Source organism: Chlorocebus sabaeus, chromosome X, assembly GCF_047675955.1.
Source record: "Chlorocebus sabaeus isolate Y175 chromosome X, mChlSab1.0.hap1, whole genome shotgun sequence".
Lineage (NCBI taxonomy): Eukaryota > Metazoa > Chordata > Mammalia > Primates > Cercopithecidae > Chlorocebus > Chlorocebus sabaeus.
The window spans coordinates 136,089,708-136,110,433 of record NC_132933.1 but is presented as its reverse complement, the minus strand read 5'-3'; the positions used below and the strand labels follow the sequence as shown (position 1 = coordinate 136,110,433).

The window sequence follows — 20,726 nt, the reverse complement described above, 5'->3', positions numbered from 1 at the left end:
TTATAGCACAAAAAGCATTGTCAGAGGAAAGATTGTACAAATTGGCTTTATTGAAATCAAGACTCTCTTTTTGTCAAGAGATGCCCTGAAAAAAGTGAGAAGATGGCCAGGCTTGGTGGCTCACACCTGTAATCCCAGCGCTTTGGGCGGCTGAGGCGGGCGGATCACGAGGTCAGGAGTTCAAGACGAGCCTGGCCAATATGGTGAAAGCCCGTCTCTACTAAAAAAATTTAAAAAAAAAATAGCCGGGTGTGGTGGTAGTGCGCCTGTGGTTCCAGCTTCTCAGGAGGTTGAGGCAGGAGAGTTGCTTGAACTGGGGAGGTGGAAATTGCAGTGAGCCAAGATCACGCCACTGCACTCCAGCCTGGGCAACAGAGTGAGACTTCATCTCAAAAAAAAAGAGCAAGAAGACATTACAAACTAGAGAGAACATATTTCCAACAAATATAACCAGCAGGAGATTTAGTATCAAGAATATCTAAAGAACACTAATGTGAAAAGGACAAATATCCCTATGGAAAGCTGGATGAGAGACATGAAAGGGACATTTCATAGAAGTGGAAAAACAAAGATACGAAGATACCTTAACATAAGGGTCCATAAACATTCAAAGAAGTGTTCCACCTGATAAGTGATTAGGGAAATGCAAATCAGGACCACAATGAGATGCCATTTTACGTCTGTTATAGTGGCATAAATGAAGAAATCTGATTATTTTGGAGAGGATGTGGATCTATATGGTCTCTTATATATTGCTGTTGGGAATATCAATTCGCCATTGTCACATGAAATCAAACATTTAGAAATCATTGCCCGGCAACCTCATTTCTGATGTTTGTGCACAGAAGAGAAATTCCTGACATGTGTATACCAGGAAACACATGAGAATGTTCATACCACTGTGAGTAATAACAAAACCTAGAAACAGCCCAGATGCCCATTTATACAAGAAGATGGATTAATAAAGAGTTTTGTGTGCCATATGTGTTATGTTTTTATTTTTTATCTATTTGTTTATTTTTGAGACAGGGTCTCACTCTGCCACCCAAGCTGGAGTGCAGTGGCACGATCATGGCTCACTGTTTATTTTTTAGAGACAAGATCTCATTTTGTGTGGTATGTTTGTGTGTGTGCTGTGTTTTTAAAAAGTGGAATATTAGACAGCCTGTGGGCCAAATCCATCCAGAGTCTGTTTTTACACGCCCACGAGCTAAGAATGGTTTTAATTTTTAAGATGTTTAAAAATAAAGAACACATGACAGAGACCATATGTGGCCTGCAGTGCCTAAAACTATTTACTTGCTGGCCCTTTACAGAAAAAATCTGCTAAGTCCTGATCTGCAGCTACACGCCAACAATGTGGATGAGTCCTAGCAATGTAATCGAGTTGTGCTGTCCAAGACGGTAGCCATCAGCCACATGTGGCTTATTAAACTAGTATAAATTAAAGAAAATGAAAATTTCAATTCCTCATCTGCACTAGCTACAATAAAGTCAAAACAGCTAAAACCAAAAGGATTATTTTTTTTTGAGAAGTACACACAGAAGAAATGAAATAATACAGAAAGGAAAGCGAAGGAATGATGAACACCGGATTCAGGATTGCACTAACCCTGGGTCAGGAAAGGCAGGAGCTCCGCACCCTGGTCAAAGTACAGCTAGTGTGTGCTGGACCCGCAGCCTCTTAAACTGGGTGGTCGCATGTAGTTCGCAGTAATTTGGCTTTACAAAATTATGCAAAAACAATGATTTTTTTCCTGCAAGAATTCCAGTAAAGGTGTTTTTGATATCTGTAAATGTGGCTGTAAGGATGCGTGATATGTTTTGGTAGGCCACAAGATGTCACTCTTGCTCTTCAAATTGTGACTCAGCATCATTTCCTTTTTCAGTAAAAGCTTTATTGAAAGGTCAGTAAGGCTGCCATCTTATCTGTTCATGTTGATTTAACCTTGAAACAGACTGATTTGTTCCATACCTAAAATTGCAGCAGTTCTTCTCACGAAGAACCCTGAGTGCTGTTTACTGAGTTTTAGATTCTGATGACTGTTTCAGTATAGTAGCCTGTGGGTGTAAAACTTGATAGTATTGACTCCTAAAACATCATTTAAAAAAACAAAACCCTGCCGGGCACAGTGGCTTATGCCTGTAATCTCAGCACTTGGGAGGCCGAGGTGGGTGGATCACCTGAGGTTGGGAGTTCGAGACCAGCCTGACCAACATGGAGAAACCCCATCTCTACTAAAAATATAAAATTAGCCGGGCGTGGTGGCGCATGCCTGTAATCCCAGCTACTTGGGAAGCTGAGGCAGGAGAATTGCTTTAACTCTTGTTGCCCAGGCTGGAGTGCAATAGATCGTGCCATTGCACTCTAGCCTGGGCAACAAGAGCGAAACTCCATCTCAAAAAAACAAACAACAAAAAACCAAAAACAAAACCCAGCCGGGCAATGGTGGCTTATGCTTGTAATCCCAGCACTTTGGGAGGCCAAGGCAGGTGGATCAATTGAGGTCATGAGTTTGAGACCAGCCTGGCCAACATAGTGAAACCCTGTCTCTACTAAAAATACAAAAATTAGCTGGGAGTGGTGGCAGGTGCCTGTAGTCCTAGCTACTTGGGAGGCTGAGGCAGGAGAATCGCTTGAACCCGGGAGGCAGAAGCTGCAGCGAACTGAGATTATGCCACTGCACTCCAGCCTGGACAACAGATTAATAGTCCGTCTAAAAAAAAATAAAAATAAACCCCCAAAGAAAATAAAGAAAATAAACTCCCCCCAAAAAAATAAAACCCCAAAGCACAATAAATTTGATTTTTAAAATATTTGGATTTCAGCAGGTTTTTTGCCAGGTAGGAAATGATCTAGACAGACATTCACCCAGCAAACAGCAATTTGGGACATGCCTGGCTTTAGCACTGAGTCACTCCTGGCCTTCAACATTGGAGTAGGTTTCAGCGAGAACTAGGGCTGGTTTATTTTCCAAAAGGTTAAGGCTGGAATACTTGGGCAGTGTTCCCAGTGGGCCCAGGAAAATTCTGGGGCAGGAGGTATCCGGTTGAAGGGCATCATCCTTCCAAAAGCACAGGATTGTAGCTAGAAGTTGAGGAGCCCATGTTGCTTGTGAGTTGTTGGGTTGAGAGCAGGAAAAAGATCTGTGATCAGTGTCTGAAGTCAGGAAGCTGGCAAAATTCAGGACCCCAGGGGATAGGAGGCCAATACAGAAGTCAAGAAAGCCAGAGATTCAGGCTGCTGGCTTCAAATCCCAACCTCACCCCATACTGATTATCTGTACTAATTAAAGAATGTTGGGCAACTTATTGATGTCTCCAGGCTTATACATTTTTTTTCTGTAAAACCTGGATAATAAAGGGTTGTGAAAATTAAATCTGTCTAAAGGATTTTTTTAGAAAGAAAAAGATTGATTATTTTCTGCTACCCTAAATTTGCTTACTTTTCTGTCACAACTGGAAGAGAGGAAAAGGGTGGCAATGTAGCATGGCATGAAACAATTTAAATAATATATTACACCATAGTATTTGACTTTTTGAAAATGTGTTCCATAGCTCTCATTATAATTCTTCTAGCCATAACTGTAAGGTTTTTACTGTACTTCCTAAATGTAAAGTGCTTATGAATTTTAGCTGGAGGAGAGCAGGAATGTTCAGAAGCAAATGAAGATCCTGCAGAAGAAGCAAGCCCAGATTGTGAAAGAGAAAGTTCACTTGCAGAGTGAACACAGCAAGGCCATCTTGGCAAGAAGCAAGCTAGAGTCTCTTTGCAGAGAACTTCAGCGTCACAATAAGACGTTAAAGGTTAGTTGGTTCGTTTGTCTGTTTTTTTCAGGAGGGACTTAGCTGATTTCATAATCAACCTTGTGCCTATCTGAAATAAATCCTTGTCTCTGCTTGGAGACAGATACTGCCTTGCTTTTTATTTTGCTTGGCCTGATGCCCTGTGTGAGGTCATTGTAAATGTAAGACCAATTCTTTCTACGTAAGTTTTGGTTTCCTGTTCAAGGAAGAGCGCCTTAGTTGCCTCATCCTTGGCCCCAGGGAATCTATGCCCAAGGCCCTCCTGCTTAGAGCCATGGCTTAGGAAGCTCAGAATTGCCATTTTTCTGCTGAGCACTGATACAGCTGATCACCAAGTAGGAAAAACTGCAGTGAAATGAGAAACTAGTAACAGACAGTCTGGGAAGGGAGAACTCCTGCTGAACTCTTGGGTGGAGCATTGCCCAGGAGTTCACCCCCAGCTATTCAGTTGCTAAGTACTTTTAGGAAACCACTTAACACCTTGGCTGATTGTAAAGGAAGAGGGAATAGGTATCCAAAGATTCATTGGTATCAACAGGGGAAGAAGGAAAGGAGCAGAGCTGCAGGAAGGAATCTGCCACTTAGAATGGGACAGGCTTGTCCCCATGTACAGTTGCAGTATGACTTTGAGCAGGATCTCTGATCAAATTCCCTTTATGCCGTAACAAACCCCCAAGGCCCTAGACTATAAGAGCACTCTTGAAATGGATCTTCACCTGGTATGGGAGCCATTATTATCTTCTTTGCTTTTGAGCCCTTGGATTTAGATGTCAAAGTAAGTGATATTTTTTTTTCCCATAGGAAATCAATGTTTTGAGTAGGCTCATAACTGTTCAGACACGTAAAGGTCTTTTGACACTCATATCCTAGCAAGAATTGAAAGTAAGCTTTGAATTTTTTTTGTTTTTTTCTTTTTCATCATCAGAAAGTAGTTACAGAAAGGAAACTTTCTGAGATGAGGATTCCATTTGTCCTTTGCCCTTTAGGGAGTAGAAGTTGTGACCCAGAAAGTAAGCGGCAAGGGAGCAGAGGGAGCAGGATCTCTTCCGACCCATCTAAGATGATGTCCTGTGTAACCGGCGAGTATTGCAGTAGAGTGAATTGCGGACAGCCATAACATTTATTTCATAGCAGGACAGTTTGCATCTCTCTGGTTATCTGTCTACTTAGGAAAAAATGCTTTTCAATGAGAGCCTTCTGGTCATAAATAAGGGGGAGGAATTGTAGTTCAGAAGCAACATGTCAGGGCAGCAACAAATGAACCCACACTGCAGCAGCTTATCTTGTGAGCATCTTCTCTATAGGTCTGTATTAACAAAAATTATTTTGGGTAATAAGGAGGAAAATATGCAGCAGGCACGAGAGGAAGAAGAACGACGTAAAGAAGCAACTGCACATTTCCAGATTACCTTAAATGAAATTCAAGCCCAGCTGGAGCAGCACGACATCCACAACGCCAAACTCCGACAGGAGAACATCGAGCTGGGGGAGAAGCTGAAGAAGCTCATCGAACAGTATGCACTGAGGGAAGAGGTAACGGAGTTTGGTTTATTTAAACGGCTTCTCAAGATTAGCAAAAATGTCACCATTCACACCTAAAGTAAAATCGCTGTCACGGGGTGTTTCAGAACTTTGCATATGCATAGTGCATAGTGGCAGTCGGTTATTTATTATTTATTAGGCAGTCGGTTATTTATCAGGCACCACAAGTGAGATCATGACTTGATGTCCCAGGAGTCACTGGGTTTGGATAAAGGAGGTTATTTCTAGGAGACATGTTAAGTACTGCTTGTCTTCATGAAATACTGGAAGATTGCAGTTTTTGCATGCAGATTGTTTTCGCTTATCCAGACTAATAATGAATAAATATTTGGGCCCCAAATACCCTGTATCTCAGACATCTGATAATCTGTATAGTATCCACTACCATGGCATTATACCTATATACTTACGTTTCAGATTTTTTTTTTTTTAAACGAGGGCTTTATATTATTTGGGAGGAAAAACTTCTAACCCTTCACACATAAGCCCATTGAGGGTAAAAAGTTTACTGGGAAGATCCATGGCTAATGAACTTGGCCATTGGCCTTCAATGAAGACTTTTGGAATTCTTTTATAAGCTAATCTGAAAGTTCAGAGGTAGTATCCTCTGAACAAAGTGAGGAACTTTTAAAAACCAGGTTTGTACCTATTTGCTAGAAGGTACAAACCTGGTTTACACAAACCTGGTTTTTAAAGTTCCTCACTTTTAGAGGTTTGATGGACAGGGTTAGAGGCTTTAGGTTTTTTTAAATGGTGCATCTCTGCCTTTAACTTTAGTGAAATGTTGGGCTTTTATGTTATGTTCCTTACAGAAAGGGATTCAAAAAGCTGATTCAAATTAAAAAAAAAAAAAAAAGGATCAGGCATCTGTGTGTTATTTTATCCTGTTTTCAACTCAAACTTTATAGTTTTACATACAGCCTTTCAAAAACTGCTGTTTTTTTTTTTTTTAAGGATTTTATTTTTCTTACTGCCTTTTGCTTTTTAAAAAAAAAAATAATGAAAAATTTCAAGCTTAACAAAAAGTAGAGAGATAATATAGTACCTGGCTTCAGCAGATGAAACCATAATTCGTGTGTGTGTGTGTGTGTGTGTAGACAGTTTCTGGCTAAATTGCCCAGGCTGGTCTTGAACTCCTGGACTCAGGCGATCCTCCCTGTCTTGGCTTCCCAAAGTGCTGGGATTATAGATGTGAGCCACTGTACCTGGCTGATAATTTCATCTCTGTTCCCCTAGATTATTTTGAAGCAAATCCAAGATGTCAGATATTCCATGGATAGATATTTGAATGTGTAGCTCAAAAAAATAAGGATTTAAGTATAACCACAATACCAGTTTCATACCTAAAAAATTAACAGATAGGCCAGATGCAGTGGCTCACGCCTGTAATCCCAGCACTTTGGGAGGCCAAGGCAGGAGGATTGCTTGAGCCTAGGAGTTCGAGACCAGCTTGCGTAATATGGCGAAAGCCTGTCTCTACAAAAAATACGAAGACTAGCCGGGTGAGGTTGTACTCACCTGTAGTCCCAGCTACTCAGAAGAGTGAGGCAGGAGGATCACCTGAGGCCGGGAAGTCGAGGCTGCAGTGAGCCATGAGTGCACCACTGTACTCATGGCTGGGTGACGGGAGTGAGACTGTCTCAAAATAAATAAATAAATAAATAACAATTACTGAATATTAAGTATCTAGTCACTATTCAAATTTTTTGGATTGACTTCTTTTTAAAAGAGAAATTGCTTGAAACAAGATCCAAAGAAAGTCCATTTCACTGATTTATATAACGCCAGTCTCTAAAATATAGGCCCCCCGCCTTTATTCTTGCAGTGTACTTATTGAAGAAACGTCTTTTTTGTTGTAGAGGTGAAATTTTGTTTTTATTAGATTATAAAGCCCTTAATTGTCTTAAAGTGGTTCTTTTAGTTTTGTTGTTTGACAGTCTATGTACCTCATAATTGATGGAGCAGATTAGAAAATGAGATTTGTTTAAATCATATTGTGTGTGTCTTATGTAATGTCCTTTGGTCAGAATATAATGATCAGATTACTTGCAGGCGAAGATCAGTTGTGTGTGGTGCTCTCAATACATAGTTAGACCACCTTATTTTACCAACCAGCATTTTCCCCTCTCATATAGGGTATTGTAACTAGAAGAGTTCTGTTTCTCCAGCTGGGAAGGGATTGTTCTGTTGACTTTATTATACATCAGTAACCACTTAACAGTTTTGTTTGGAAATACTAATGAGCTTTTACCTAATGTCTAAAGTGTGCCAGGCACCAAGCACCTTACCTAGTGCCACCGTCGCATTTACTGTTACAGCTCTGCAAGGTAGGTGGAGGTATCCCCCTGTACAGAGGAGGGCACTGCGCTTCAGCGTGGAGAGGAATTAGCCCAGGGCCACACACTGGCCAGGGTTTGACCTGGGCCATTCCTACCGTCATACCATGTTGCCTCCAGCTGAGGAATTTGGGAAAATTTGGGGAGGACAAAAAGGAACTGTGTGCATGATGTATCGTTTAGTACTTTGCTCTTCTTACCCTTCTTTGTCTTGGTGCACTCTGAGCCTTGTTTTCAGTGTGGGGCAGAAATAGGAAGTACTAAGCTGGTGAGGGGGACAGCCCATGTCTGACAGGGCAGGGGAACAGGCAGCAGTCAGAGGGCCGTGCTCCTGCCAGTGTGGGATGGTTTGCAAGGTGGTGTCCAGTAGCCACTTCTCTAAGTGGAGTATACAGGGAGAGAGATCTGGTGTTCTTAGCTGCAGTGGCAGCAGCGGAACAGCAGGGTGAGCAGGGTGCTGTAACTGCTGTGACGTTTCCTCCCCACTGTGCTCCTTTCTTTGGTGAGTGATGGAAGAAACTCTCCTTTTCCCATAGCACATTGATAAGGTGTTCAAACATAAGGAACTGCAACAACAGCTCGTGGATGCCAAACTGCAGCAAACTACACAACTGATAAAAGAAGCTGATGAAAAACATCAGAGAGAGAGAGAGTTTGTAAGTTCTACTTCTTAAAAACAAAGACATTATTACCAACATTGTGCATGAGGCCATTTGAAACATCAAATTGTAACCAAGGCTGTTTGAAACATTTATCTCTTCTACCTTTAATGTAGCACCTGGGGCCATGCCAGCTGGTGTTTTGCTCCATTGAGAAGGGAGTGTGTGGTGTGTGTGTGCTAGAAAGTATTTGGCTGTTTATTTCTGTTTAACCTTTTATACGGAAAATACACTGGAGAGATTACACCAAATCAGTGGGAAGACCTGTACTTGTTGTTTTTCTGTGCTTAGAATATTTAGTTCCCATCTTAGATAATGGTCATCAGGTTCAAGAGTTGTGCTCACATTTAGCACGTTAAATTTGGTGATTCAGTTTAACAGCAAGCTTACCAAGCCACAGGTCTCCTATATATGGTTACATTTTGTTTTCAAACAAGTAACTTGAAACTGGGGAAGTCATTTGTTTACTTTCTCTGGTATAATTTTCTGATAAAAATTTTAACAGAATTTTCTACCCTAATCACTCACCATTGTTGCCAGTGTATGCTGAGATTCTGTTGCCTGTCAGTAATTGTGAATACAGTGGAATCTCATTGGGTGTGTATATTACCATGTGCAAATTCAGCTGTGTGTGCTTATCCACAAGGGAGAAATGATTGCAATAATGCAGACTGTTGGATCCACAACCCTGACATGAGCACGGTGTGAAGATTCAGTTCCTGAGTGGCCCTCATCATACGGGTGTGTCACACTGAGTGCATCTAGGGTTTAGAGAGACATGTTTTTCACACAGTGTGATCCTTCAATATGAACTGACAGTAGTATCCAGTGTTTAGCTGAGAAATGGTTATCATTTCCAGAGTTGGAGTATAAATTGTATACACACACACACACATACATACATTACATGTGTGTACTTTCTGGTTGCTTCAGTAGGACTTTTCTAGGCTTCTTTGGACTATGTGTGATATTTTACTTCAGGGACTGAATTTCACAGCTGCCTACTATGCAACTTTGTAATTTTTTTGAAAGCACAAGTACTATATATAAATGAAAATGCCCATCCCCTCCCTGCTTTCTAAAAAAGTGCTCAGAAACCAGGTCTCAGATTGATTGCGTTGCTTTCCCCATACCCTTTCACCCTGCCTCATCTTGCCTCAGGGAATAGCGAGGCTTTCTGAGTCACCCAGACAATATCAAGGTTCCCAGCCATGTTTTCTGCTAATACTGTACGTGTAATTATTTTCACCTAAAACACAACAATTTAACTGAGTTTTATAAACCATATTAGGCCCCCAGGGTACTTTATCTGCTTCAGCAATAAAAGATAATTCCTACATTCCTAAGTGTTAACCAGTGGGACAGATAGAAGATACAGGTAAATGGCAATTTGTGGGAATAGAATGTTTCATCTGTAGACCTGTGGTTCTTGCTAAAATAGCAGAAGGATGAAGCCTAACTCTGATCATTTGATATTTAGTCCTGCTTGTAATTACCATTAGCATTTTGCCAGAATGTTTCTGTTTTCTAGTTATTAAAAGAAGCGACAGAATCGAGGCACAAATACGAACAAATGAAACAGCAAGAAGTACAACTAAAACAGCAGGTAACTTCACAGCAGGGAAGAGTACAATTTGTAAGAAAAATCTGTGGTTCCTTTGATTCTGCATATCTTCAGTCTCCTCTAAGATGGTTTTGCTTTTTGCTTTTTCCCAGCCAGAGCTGACCAGGATTGAGGCAGAAATCTCATGGCCCTCTTGGGATTTTCCACTTCATTTAGGTTAACTACCTCATCGCAGTTTGCCCAGCACTTTCCTGGGTTTAGTACTGAAAGTCTTGTGTCCCAGGAGATGCCCCGTCTCAGCCAGCCTGGGATGGTTGGTCAGCCTGTCTCCAGTGACCTTTCCAAGAGTCCAGATAATTCCTCCCTTTTTCAGTCTGTTCCCACTACATTTCCCACTAAAGGAAAACTGAGACATCTGCATATTTTATTTATTTTGTATTAAGTTGAACTACATGAAATTGCTAAAGAAGACAAGAATATGTCCTTGGCCTAAAAAAATGGCAGTTTCATGTAGTGAACTCTAATATTTTTAGAGTTTTGTGCTATAAGCACGTAAGTTATTTTAAAAACTACATATAGCTGGGTGTGGTGGCATGCGCCTGTAGTCCCAGCTACTCAGGAGTCCGAGGCAGCAGGATCGCTTGTGCTGGTGTTTTTCATCAGGGCCCTCCCTCTCGCTCAGTCCAGACCCTGTAAGTGTGTCCTACTGTGATCTCTCTCTGTGGTTACCTTGTGTGGAATGAGTGTAGGAGGAGCTATCTCCTTAAAAAAAAAAAAAAAATAAGGTACAGGAAAGACTTGCTGTGGCTTTACAGATGGGTAAAATTAGGCGTTTGTACCTGTACATTCATCCTTTTTTCAGGTAACTAGATTACATTTGGCTGAAAGAAGTGTTACTTATTTAAAAGTTTATCATAAGTTTTCGTGAAGACTCTAGATTAGCTGTGATATAACACTGATACCTTGAGACTGGCGTGGTCTTCACGCGCACCTCTTTGGAGCGCTGCTTTTCTTTGGGAACATCTTACAATGTGGTGAATTTAAGGTCCTATAAAGCTAGCCTAACTGAGCGTGAATATTCAAGAGTGTCAGATATGAAGAATCTTTGGAACTGAAGATCATGCCAGAAAGCTTCTAGATTTGAATCCCTTACTTATCAGCCCTATCCAGTCAGTTGTCCATGTAAATAGAGATGAGAATTGATGTGGAGAAGGTGTAAAGTCTCCAGATGGTTTTGGAAGATGTTCCTGAATGTGGGAGTCATTGATAATGCTGCGGAAGTCACCAGAGGGCCCTTTTACCAAGCCCGCAGGCCAGCTCCGATTCTGTTGTACTGTCACCACCGTAGCTTCTGTTGTCTGTGATCTGTACCACTCAGAGTCCTCTTATCCAGTCACTATTTTGTTTCCTTTGCTGTCACCTCTTGTTTTCCTCTACCTAAATGTGGCCGTCCTTCCCAAGCATATCTCACCTTCTCTGCTGTCACTATGTCATTTCCCAGCATCTGCTGGTGATATTTGTGCTGTCTTGACCCGCTGTTTTATAATCTAGCCATGGAGGTCCATGTGTGATGATAGGGGCCACTTACTGGCTACCCATCGGGCCAGCGTTGAACTCTCACATGGGACAGTCTTTATTTGGATGTTCCATCTTCAATAAAAGTGGACCATGGCTGCCAGGCACAGTGGCTCATGCCTGTAATCCCAGCCAAGGCGGGCGGATCGCTTGAGCTTAGGAGTTTGAGACCAGCCAGAGCAACATGGTGAAACCCCATCTCTATAAAAAATACAAAAATTAGCTGGGCGCGGTGGCTCACGCTTGTAATCTCAGCACTTTGGGAGGCTGAGGCGGGTGGATCACTAGGTCGAGAGTTCAAGACCATCCTGGCTAACATGGTGAAACCCTGTCTCTACTACAAATATAAAAAATTAGCCAGGCATGGTGGCACGCACCTGTAGTCCCAGCTACTTGGGAGGCTGAGGCAGGAGAATCACTTGAACCAGGGAGGCGGAGGTTGCAGTGAGCCAAGATTGCATCACTGCACTCCAGCCTGGGCGACAGAGTGAAACTCTGTCTCAAAAAAAAAAAAAAAAGCCAGGTGTGGTGATGTGTGCCTGTAGTCCCCTCTATTCAGGAGGCTGAGATGGGAGGATTGCTTGAGCCCAAGAGGGAGGTCAAGGCTGCAGTGAGCCGTGATTGCTCCACTGCACTCCAACCTGAGTGACCGAGTGAGACCCTAAAGGACCACATCAAAACTGCTGTAACTTCTAAATGTCCCTCAGGCACTAATACTGCTCCCTCCCTCTGCGTAAGCACCACTCTTGGCCCCAACCCCAGGCTTGTTATGTCAGAGGCCCCGTCAATGTCAGAGGCCCCGTCAGTGTCTGCTAACAAATCCTGTGTATTCTCCAGGTCACCCTGCATTTATCTTCCTGCTTTGTCCTCATCCCAGGCCAGGCGCTTGGGCAGACGTGGCTTGGCCATCTCACAGGGACCTCATCTAGCCTGACAAACACAAGGTCACTGTGAGATGACTAACTTTCAGTTGGCTTCTGCGTCCACCACACCACAGTGCGTGCTGCTAACGTGCTTCCTGCATGGCCCGTCCCCCTGCTGGCTGTGGTTGGGCGGGCACCATCATATTCCACCCTGCCCTGCATCCTGTGTGCTAGGTGGTGCTGGTGAATATTCTGCATCCAGCACTGCTTATGCTCTTTCTTGGCCTCTGAAGAGCCTTTATTCTTCTCTGCTTTTCTTGTATCTATCGTGTGATCTTGCCCAAAATACTTTATTCCTCTGGGTCTCTCTCTGTTCCCCTATCCTGAAAATAATGTCATTATGTTGGATGGTCTCTGAAAGGTTTCCTCCTGGTCTAAGATGAACTCATTCAGCTCACCCGTGAGGCCCAGCTCAGGCCTCCCACAGGAAGCTTCCCCTAAGTATCCTGAGCCTCACTGTGCCCTTCCCCTTGCACTTCTCTGGACTCCTTTCTAAGGGGGAGAAGATGGTGACTGCATTTTATATTCTGATTGCCTTGTTGGTTGGCATTTTTTTCCTCATCCTTAAATAAAAATTCCTTGAGGGTAGGACTATGTTAAGAGTAGATCTCGGCAGGGCGCGGTGGCTCACGCCTGTAATCCCAGCACTTTAGGAGGCCAAGGTGGGTGGATCACAAGGTCAGGGGATCGAGACCATCGTGGCTAACATGGTGAAACCCCGTCTCTCCTAAAAATACAAAAAATTAGCCGGGCGTGGTGGTGGGCGCCTGTAGTCCCAGCTACTCGGGAGGCCGAGGCAGGAGAATGGTGTGAACGCGGGAGGCAGAGCTTGCAGTGAGTCGAGATTGCGCCACTGCACTCCAGTCTGGGCGACAGAGTGAGACTCCATCTCAAAAAAAAAAAAAAAGAGTAGATCTCTACATTTTCTTTTCATTTTACTCTCACTGAATTCTTCTTCCCCAACCAAACCAATTCTTTGGCTTCTGTTGCATTTTCCTCCCTACATTAAGGAAAGAGATACCATTGCTATCAAACTAAACTCTGCAGGTGGCATTCTAAAGGAATGATCTTTTCCCTAGGACAGTTTTCACGTGGCAGGAGAGGGGTAGTTGGGTGAGCACTCCACATGTATGACGTTTATAGTCACCATGTCCTTCAGGCTGTGTTATGATCAATGGGTGATCTAATATTAAAGTCAACAGAATGTCCTCAGTTTTAATGCATTTCTGTGGTTTGTCAGAACTTTAGCCATCTATGTCTGGTGTCCAAGGATTGGATGTGCATTTGTTCGTATTTCTATCACTTGTAATAAGTAACCATACTACTCTTTTGAAAGTTTGGGAACGGAAATTGTTTGCGTGGAACTCAGAATGTTTCATATTTTTTTTCCGGTAGCTTTCTCTTTATATGGATAAGTTTGAAGAATTCCAGACTACCATGGCAAAAAGCAATGAACTTTTTACAACCTTCAGACAGGAAATGGAAAAGGTATTTGCATATTTTTAGTAGAATATTATATCAAATGGAATTTGTATAAGCTCTTTTAAGTGTGATTACTACTTTGCTGAGTTCCCATTGTTTTGATACTGTCTTCATTTTCTCTTTAGTGATCCTCCAGTGGCATTTTTGGTCATTTTGCCCTCAGTGTACCCCAAGTAGCTAATGTCCTCTGTGCTCTCCTTTATTATAGTGAAATCCTATATTAAATGCAACTTGTTAGAAATAAAGTGGTGATTTTTTGGTGTGTTGCTGTTTTTTGTTTGTTTTAACCGCTTTAGGGATCATCCTCACCCCTCTCATAAAACTCTGTGACCTTGGAGATTAAACTATTGAAAGACGTCCAAGCCTAGAAGAATAATCACATGTTTTGGTTGGTTGATGTATCAGTGTTCCTACCTTTTTTAGCTTCTCTGTTTTTCTTATCTTTACTCCCATGGAATTCTTTCTCCCCTGACCAAACCAATTCTTTTGCTTCTGTTGCATTTTGTTGCCTATGTTAAGGAAAGAGATATCCTTGAGATCAAGCTAAGGACCAAAATACGTAATTCTATACATATCTATCCAGCCAGCCAGCCAGCCTTATTTTACTTGGCATCCTGCCCTTAAAAATGGGGGATTTAAAAACACAGTGTTGGGTTGGGGAGAAGTACAGTAGTGCCTGGCACTTTGTTAGCATTCAATAGATGTTAGTCATGACTATTATTAGATCTCACATAGTGATGGAGACCGTGTGCCCTGAGTTAATGTCCCAGTTGCATCATAGAACGTGTGACTGTGGACAAGTTGTTTAACCTTTCTGTTCCTTCACTGTTAAAAATGGTAACCAAAAACCTGTCCTTCATGAAACAGAGTATTTCAGACAGTGCTTGGCACATTAACATGTACTCAGTTACCATGTGGCTGATTGGTGCTCAAATTACCACCTCCAGGTATTTTTAGACCTGGTAATCTGGAGAATTCCATGAGCAGCAGATTCGTTCTGCCTGCCAGTCCTTTCAGTTGAGGCTAGAGTCGAGGGGGCGCTGTTAGGCACAGTGCAAGTGATAGCTGGACGCCAGCACAGACTCACTGGTGAGGTGGAACAGAGTTCCCGCCTCCTGGATCTACCATCCTTCTGGTCCTCTGGGACTGGAACACATTCCTCTCTGTCCGTGGCTGCAGAGATCACTATGGGTCAGCAGTCAACCTGGGTCTTCCACCAGCTCTTCCCACAGCCTTTGTCCCAGTTTGCCTTGTGTTACAGTTTTGTGGGTAATTACCCAAGGCACAGGGTGCTGGCTGTGTCTTGTCCTTGTTTCCCTTAGCGCCACCTGGCTCAGTGCCCCAACCTGGATCAGAGCTGGTGTGCAGTCCACAGTGGATGAAGGCATATTGGGAATGTAGCTGGTTACAGGCATGGATAAATGCATCCTGAATTTCTGAAAACTGTTATGGTAGCATAGGTTTAACACTTCCCTGATTTGGGGACTCACTTTATCTTTAGCAAAATCTGAAGTAAATCAGCCTCATGACTTGTGAGGATGAGCAAAGCTGAGGTATTAACTACTTTTATCTTCTTGGTCACTGGAGTCTTACCTGAATCATGCTGCCTTGGAGTTCTAAAACTGATGTGTTCTTGGAGGTTGTGGTGGAGCGTCAGTTCTTAATGTCTTGTGGGGCTGAAGATCGCTGTCTTCCCAAGAATCTGAGGAATTCGTTTAATGGACAGAAAACTCAGTCATGGGCATTTTTTTCATACAACTTAGGGAGAAGGAGGGCTTGTCTCTCACTACCCAGAGCTGGGATGAAAGCTGCACTTCAGCCTTAACTGAGTTCAGAGTGTGGTGGCTGACAGCTTCCTCCATGTGCTGCTGCCTCTGAAATGGAGATTGAATTTTTCTCATAATACAAACCCCCTTCTTTGGTTCCACCCTCGGAGCTTCTGAGATAAGCTCTGCTACCGACAGGCAGGCACAGCTACTTCTATAAAGACACACACAGCTGTCAGCCGGGTGAGGCAGGTGCAGGGATGGGGAGTGGAGGGGCACAGAAGCATTTTTGTGTAGTGGGACAGGGAGTAGAGATAAGGAAGGGAACTTAGAATTTAAATGTGCAATTGTGTTCACAGATGACAAAGAAAATTAAAAAACTGGAAAAAGAAACAATAATATGGCGTACCAAATGGGAAAACAATAATAAAGCACTTCTGCAAATGGCTGAAGAGGTGAGATGGTTTCCTGCGACTAAAGTGTAGTCTTAGTCATGGGGACTCCTTGAGTTCAGGTATCTATCTGGGCCGGGGACGTGTGCTCTAACACTACTGCCATAGCTGAGGACTCCAGCCCGAGTTGGGGTGGGGGTGGGGTTGAGTTGCTGGGTAAGAATCTGTGACTTCCTTCCTAGAAGTTAGGTTAGGGACAGGGCCCCAAGTGAGGGGCTGAGCTTCCTAACACCCAGTTAACCAGCCCAGGCTTGTGTCGGAGATAGCATAAAACGTCTAGATTTTGCTTTTTTTCTACAGCAGTGATTTTTCAAACTTGAGCTTGCATCAAACTCCCGCTTGTTAAGACCAGGATTGCTGGGCTCCACCCGGAGGCTCTGAGTCACTAGTCCTCGGGGGCGGAGGCAGGTAATCTGCCTTTCTAAAAAGCATGCAGGTGATGCTGATGCAGCATGTAGGGCCTTTCTAGCTTGACTTACTAGGCTTTCAAAAAAGCAACAAAGTGCATTTTGCCTGTTTTATTATAACACTTCAGGAAAGAATATGCTGGGGCACATGTGTACAAGAACCTTGTTCTCGGCTGGGCGCAGTGGCTCACGCCTGTAATCCCAGTACTTTGGGAGGCTGAGGCGGGCAGATCACGAGGCCAAGAGATCGAGACCTTCCTGGCCAACATGGTGAAACCCCATCTCTCCTAAAAATACAAAAATTAGCTGGGTGTGGTGGTGCATGCCTATAATCCCAGCTACTCAGAAGGCTGAGGCAGGAGAATTGCTTGAACCTGGGGGGCGGAGGTTGCAGTGAGCCGAGACTGCACCACTGCACTCCAGCCTGGGCGACAGAGCAAGACTCTGTCTCAGAAAAAAAAAAGTCGTCTTCTCATCTAAAAATTGGTAGAGGAGAAATCTATGTAGAAGTGAGTCATGTTCTGTATGTAGGCTTTTGTGTCTGCTAGTCTTTATGATGAATATCTTGAATTTCCTAATAGTTCAATAGGAAATGTCTTAAAAAGTTTATCTTTGGCTCACGCCTGTAATACCAGCACTGTGGGAGGCCGAGGCAGAGAGATCACGAGGTCAGGAGATCAAGACCATCCTGGCCAACATGGTGAAACCCCGTCTCTACTAAAAATACAAAAATTAGCTGAGCGTGGTGGCGCTTGCCTATAATCCCAGCTACTCGGGAGGCTGAGGCAGGAGAATCACTTCAACCCAGGAGGTGGAGGTTGCAGTGAGCCAAGATCACGCCACTGCACTCCAACCTGGCAACAGAGCGAGACTCCATCTCAAAAAAAAAAATAAAAGTGACAAAAGGAATTTAATTTTGTCCCCCTGAAACAGTATCATGGTGCTAAATCTCATTTGGTATACTTAGTTATGGGTGCAGTCACGCTAGCTAGCTAGAATGTTAGGAGGCTGAAAAGATGGAACACGTTCCATAGGTGAGAAGTGTCCAATAAGGCTCAGCTGGCTTAATTTTGTTGTAACCTGATTGATGCTTAACAAAGTTACAGAAATCCTCTTTTTTCTTACAGAAAACAGTCCGTGATAAAGAGTACAAGGCCCTTCAAATAAAACTGGAACGGTTAGAGAAGCTGTGCAGGGCTCTTCAAACAGAAAGGAACGAGCTCAATGAGAAGGTAGAAGTCCTGAAAGAGCAGGTATCCCTCAAAGCGGCTGACAGGGATTTAGCAACACCTGTGATACAGCCCTGTGCTGCTCTGGATTCTCACAAGGAGCTGAACACTTCCTCGAAAAGAGCCCTGGGAGCGTACCTGGAGGCCGAGTCCAAGAGCCAGAGAAGCGCCGTGCAAAAGCCCCCGTCCACAGGCTCTGCTCCGGCCATTGAGTCGGTTGACTAAGATGAGGTGTGATCACTGTATTGAGAGATATATTTTGTGTATAACTTTCTCTGTTAGTAGTTAACTATTGGTTTTGTGGTGAAAATTTTCTTACTTTTTCTACCATATCTGTATTTTCTTAGAACTACTGGACTTACGTGGTACAGGAGGCTGCTTAGCAGTTTTGAATAGTTTAATCTATAAATTTTCCTCGGCTGTGTTGCACATCAGCCTCATTCTCTCTCCACTGGAATGCATGTGTTCATTGCCTTGTCCTTTCTCTCCCTGCTACTTGCACATTATCATCCTAATGAAAATTTCACTGACAGGGCCGACCATTACAAGGGAACTTTGTTCTGATGATGGTTCCTTAATGTGAAAACAATATTAATTTAAACGTCTTAGGTTCCCCCCCAATTAATATTATTCAAAAAAAGAAAATACCAAGGTGATTAGTTTTGTCTAATAACCCATTTAAATGCCAAGTAAAAATAAAACTCTAATGTTGGGTCAGAAACAAGCATATTTGACTGAAATTAGCTTTTTGAAAATATATCTTGGGACAAATTGAGATGGCCACATGGCTAGAATCCAAGTTTCAGCAGAATATGTATATAAAGATGTCACTTGTTGACAAAATAGTATATGCAGGCAAATCACTAGACAAATAAGCTTAGTGTTTATGTGACTGAACAGTCATCCCGCTTTGGTTTCAGGTGTGGGATTTGGACCATGAGGGGCTCCTGTAGAGGATGGCGGTTTGTGTTTGATTCTGATTTGAGATTTGAGTACATATTCTCCACTTCCCACACAGAAGGTCACTTATTCTTTGAAAACTGGTGTTCATGTTTGCTGTTCAATGAAGTCCCTTGTCAAAGACAAGGATGGTCAATTCACGTGTAGCTTTCACTAGGCAGAAGTTTCTCCAATACTTTCTGGCTACTTGAAAGCTATTACAAAAGTTCCACCAGCAAAATACTCCAGGTTTTTCAAAAGGGAATTTTCATTATGGATCAGTAGTACCAACTGAAATTGATTTTCATTTGCAAAGCAAACACTGGCACCAACATTTTTACTTTGGGAAGACTTGGCAGAGTGTTAGTCAGGATCTATTACTTATGTGTTCAGTCTGTTTCTCACCCCCTTCTTAGTTACCATCTCTTTTTTTAAGAAGGAAAAAAAAGCCACAGTATTATCAAGGTCTCTACACTTGGAATGGGGGAACATTTGAAATTAAGCACGTAACTTTTGAATTAGTTCTTTGTTTCAATGTTGAATGTGGCTCAGTTATGCAGATGATTAATCAGGCTGCACTGATGGAAGTTTTGACTTTGTCCCTGCTTTAATTTGCATTGAAATGCTTTATGAAATAAAAGGTTCTACTAGAACTGATGTTAGCACATTCCACTGAGCAAAACTATCAGACTGACACTTGTTAAATTGCTTACTGGACTGAATAAACTCTGTTTTGTCCAGTTAAAAGGGTTTTCTCTTTGTTACAAGTTTTATTTGTAAAGTCCTGTCACATTCATGGTCTAAACTGGGTTGAAAGAATTGAAAATTGTCCAATAGATAGGAAACCGCCTGGAGTGGAGGGTTGTATCTAAGCCTCCACCATCAGTCATGTTAATTCAAGGGGCCAAACAGTGGAGGAAAAGAAATCCACAAAGTAGACTATCTAATTACCATTCAAAATGAGTCAGAAACAAAAAACAATACCCTCCAACAGCCTCTTATGAGTATACCCCGTTCTGCTACTAAAGAAATACTAGGCTCATTTCCCTGGGTGGGTGGGTGGGGGGGAAATGCAGGTATAGATCAGAAATATAATCTACCTTAAAATTAGTACTAATGATCACATTTCACAAGAACTCTGCTGGATGTACAGCTCTTAACATTTTATTAAGCCATTTGTGTAGCCCACCACATTTCTTTGTGGTGCTTGTCCTGTGTGGAAGATTGTCAATCTTCGGCCTGTTGCATACTTCCAAGGGCTTTAAAGCAATGTGATTAACCGTACTTGGCCTGCTGCTTTTGGCTTACTTTGTATTTTTAGCTAGATGCTACTGTAGTCTTGAAAGGATATGGATTCTGTCTGGGATGCATCTGTTCCTTTCAGAACCCTTCCTCCCATTACCCTGTGAATAAAAACAAATGGGGACCCTCTGAGAAGGACATCCTCCTACAGTGATCACCTCACCAGCCCAGTGTTGTGGCTTTGTAGCACACCCCCTATCATATTCTAGAACACTGTAATGCTACTAGGCTGGCCCAGAAAAGGTTTAAATGTTGAATTCACTTAAGTTGCATTTGTTGCACCATCATGGAATCATGATGTGTATTATTTATAGTGGCAGTAGACTCCAAGGTGTAGAGAAAACTTGGGTCTTGGGTAACATGGACCATTTCATCCTCAGACTTGTTAGGAGTACATTTCTTGGTCTTGAGACCAGTATTTTTCAGTTATGTATGCAACTGCCTTTATTACACCTGGTTATCACAATTCAATTCTCAGGTGTTGCAGAAAAATCTACCTCTTTCAGACTGTAGATGGAAATAACTGTGAAAAAATGATGCAGATATCTTCTAGTTTGTGCTAAACACACTGCTTTATTTTTACAGCCCACGTCTTTCATTGAGGATACGAATTGTTAAGAGGCAGTCTTGTTTTGCTTTTCAAAGACATTTTGTAGAGATTTTTCACTAATGTGAATCTGATTTTATCTACTTGATTCTGTATAGATTAAGTAAATATGTATGATAAACTTAACAGCTTCTGT

At 42.5% G+C, this 20,726-nt stretch overlaps 1 protein-coding gene across 3 annotated transcripts in view; it reads left to right on the top strand.

Annotated features, from left to right (window-relative positions):
- The window catches only part of TXLNG (taxilin gamma), a 55,583-nt gene extending 34,867 nt beyond the window's left edge, over nucleotides 1–20,716 (top strand). For 2 of the 3 annotated variants that reach the window (XM_007991140.3, XM_073013859.1), the window contains 7 exons: nucleotides 3,637–3,807; nucleotides 5,146–5,340; nucleotides 8,222–8,341; nucleotides 9,876–9,950; nucleotides 13,802–13,894; nucleotides 16,014–16,109; nucleotides 17,641–20,716. In XM_007991140.3, coding sequence (XP_007989331.2) covers nucleotides 3,637–3,807; nucleotides 5,146–5,340; nucleotides 8,222–8,341; nucleotides 9,876–9,950; nucleotides 13,802–13,894; nucleotides 16,014–16,109; nucleotides 17,641–17,967 — 1,077 coding nt within the window. In that variant the 3' untranslated portion in view covers nucleotides 17,968–20,716. Of the gene's footprint in view, nucleotides 1–3,636; nucleotides 3,808–5,145; nucleotides 5,341–8,221; nucleotides 8,342–9,875; nucleotides 9,951–13,801; nucleotides 13,895–16,013; nucleotides 16,169–17,640 lie in introns of all 3 variants that reach the window. The other variant, XM_007991146.3, reaches the window with a different exon arrangement.
- The last annotated feature ends 10 nt before the right edge of the window (nucleotides 20,717–20,726 follow it).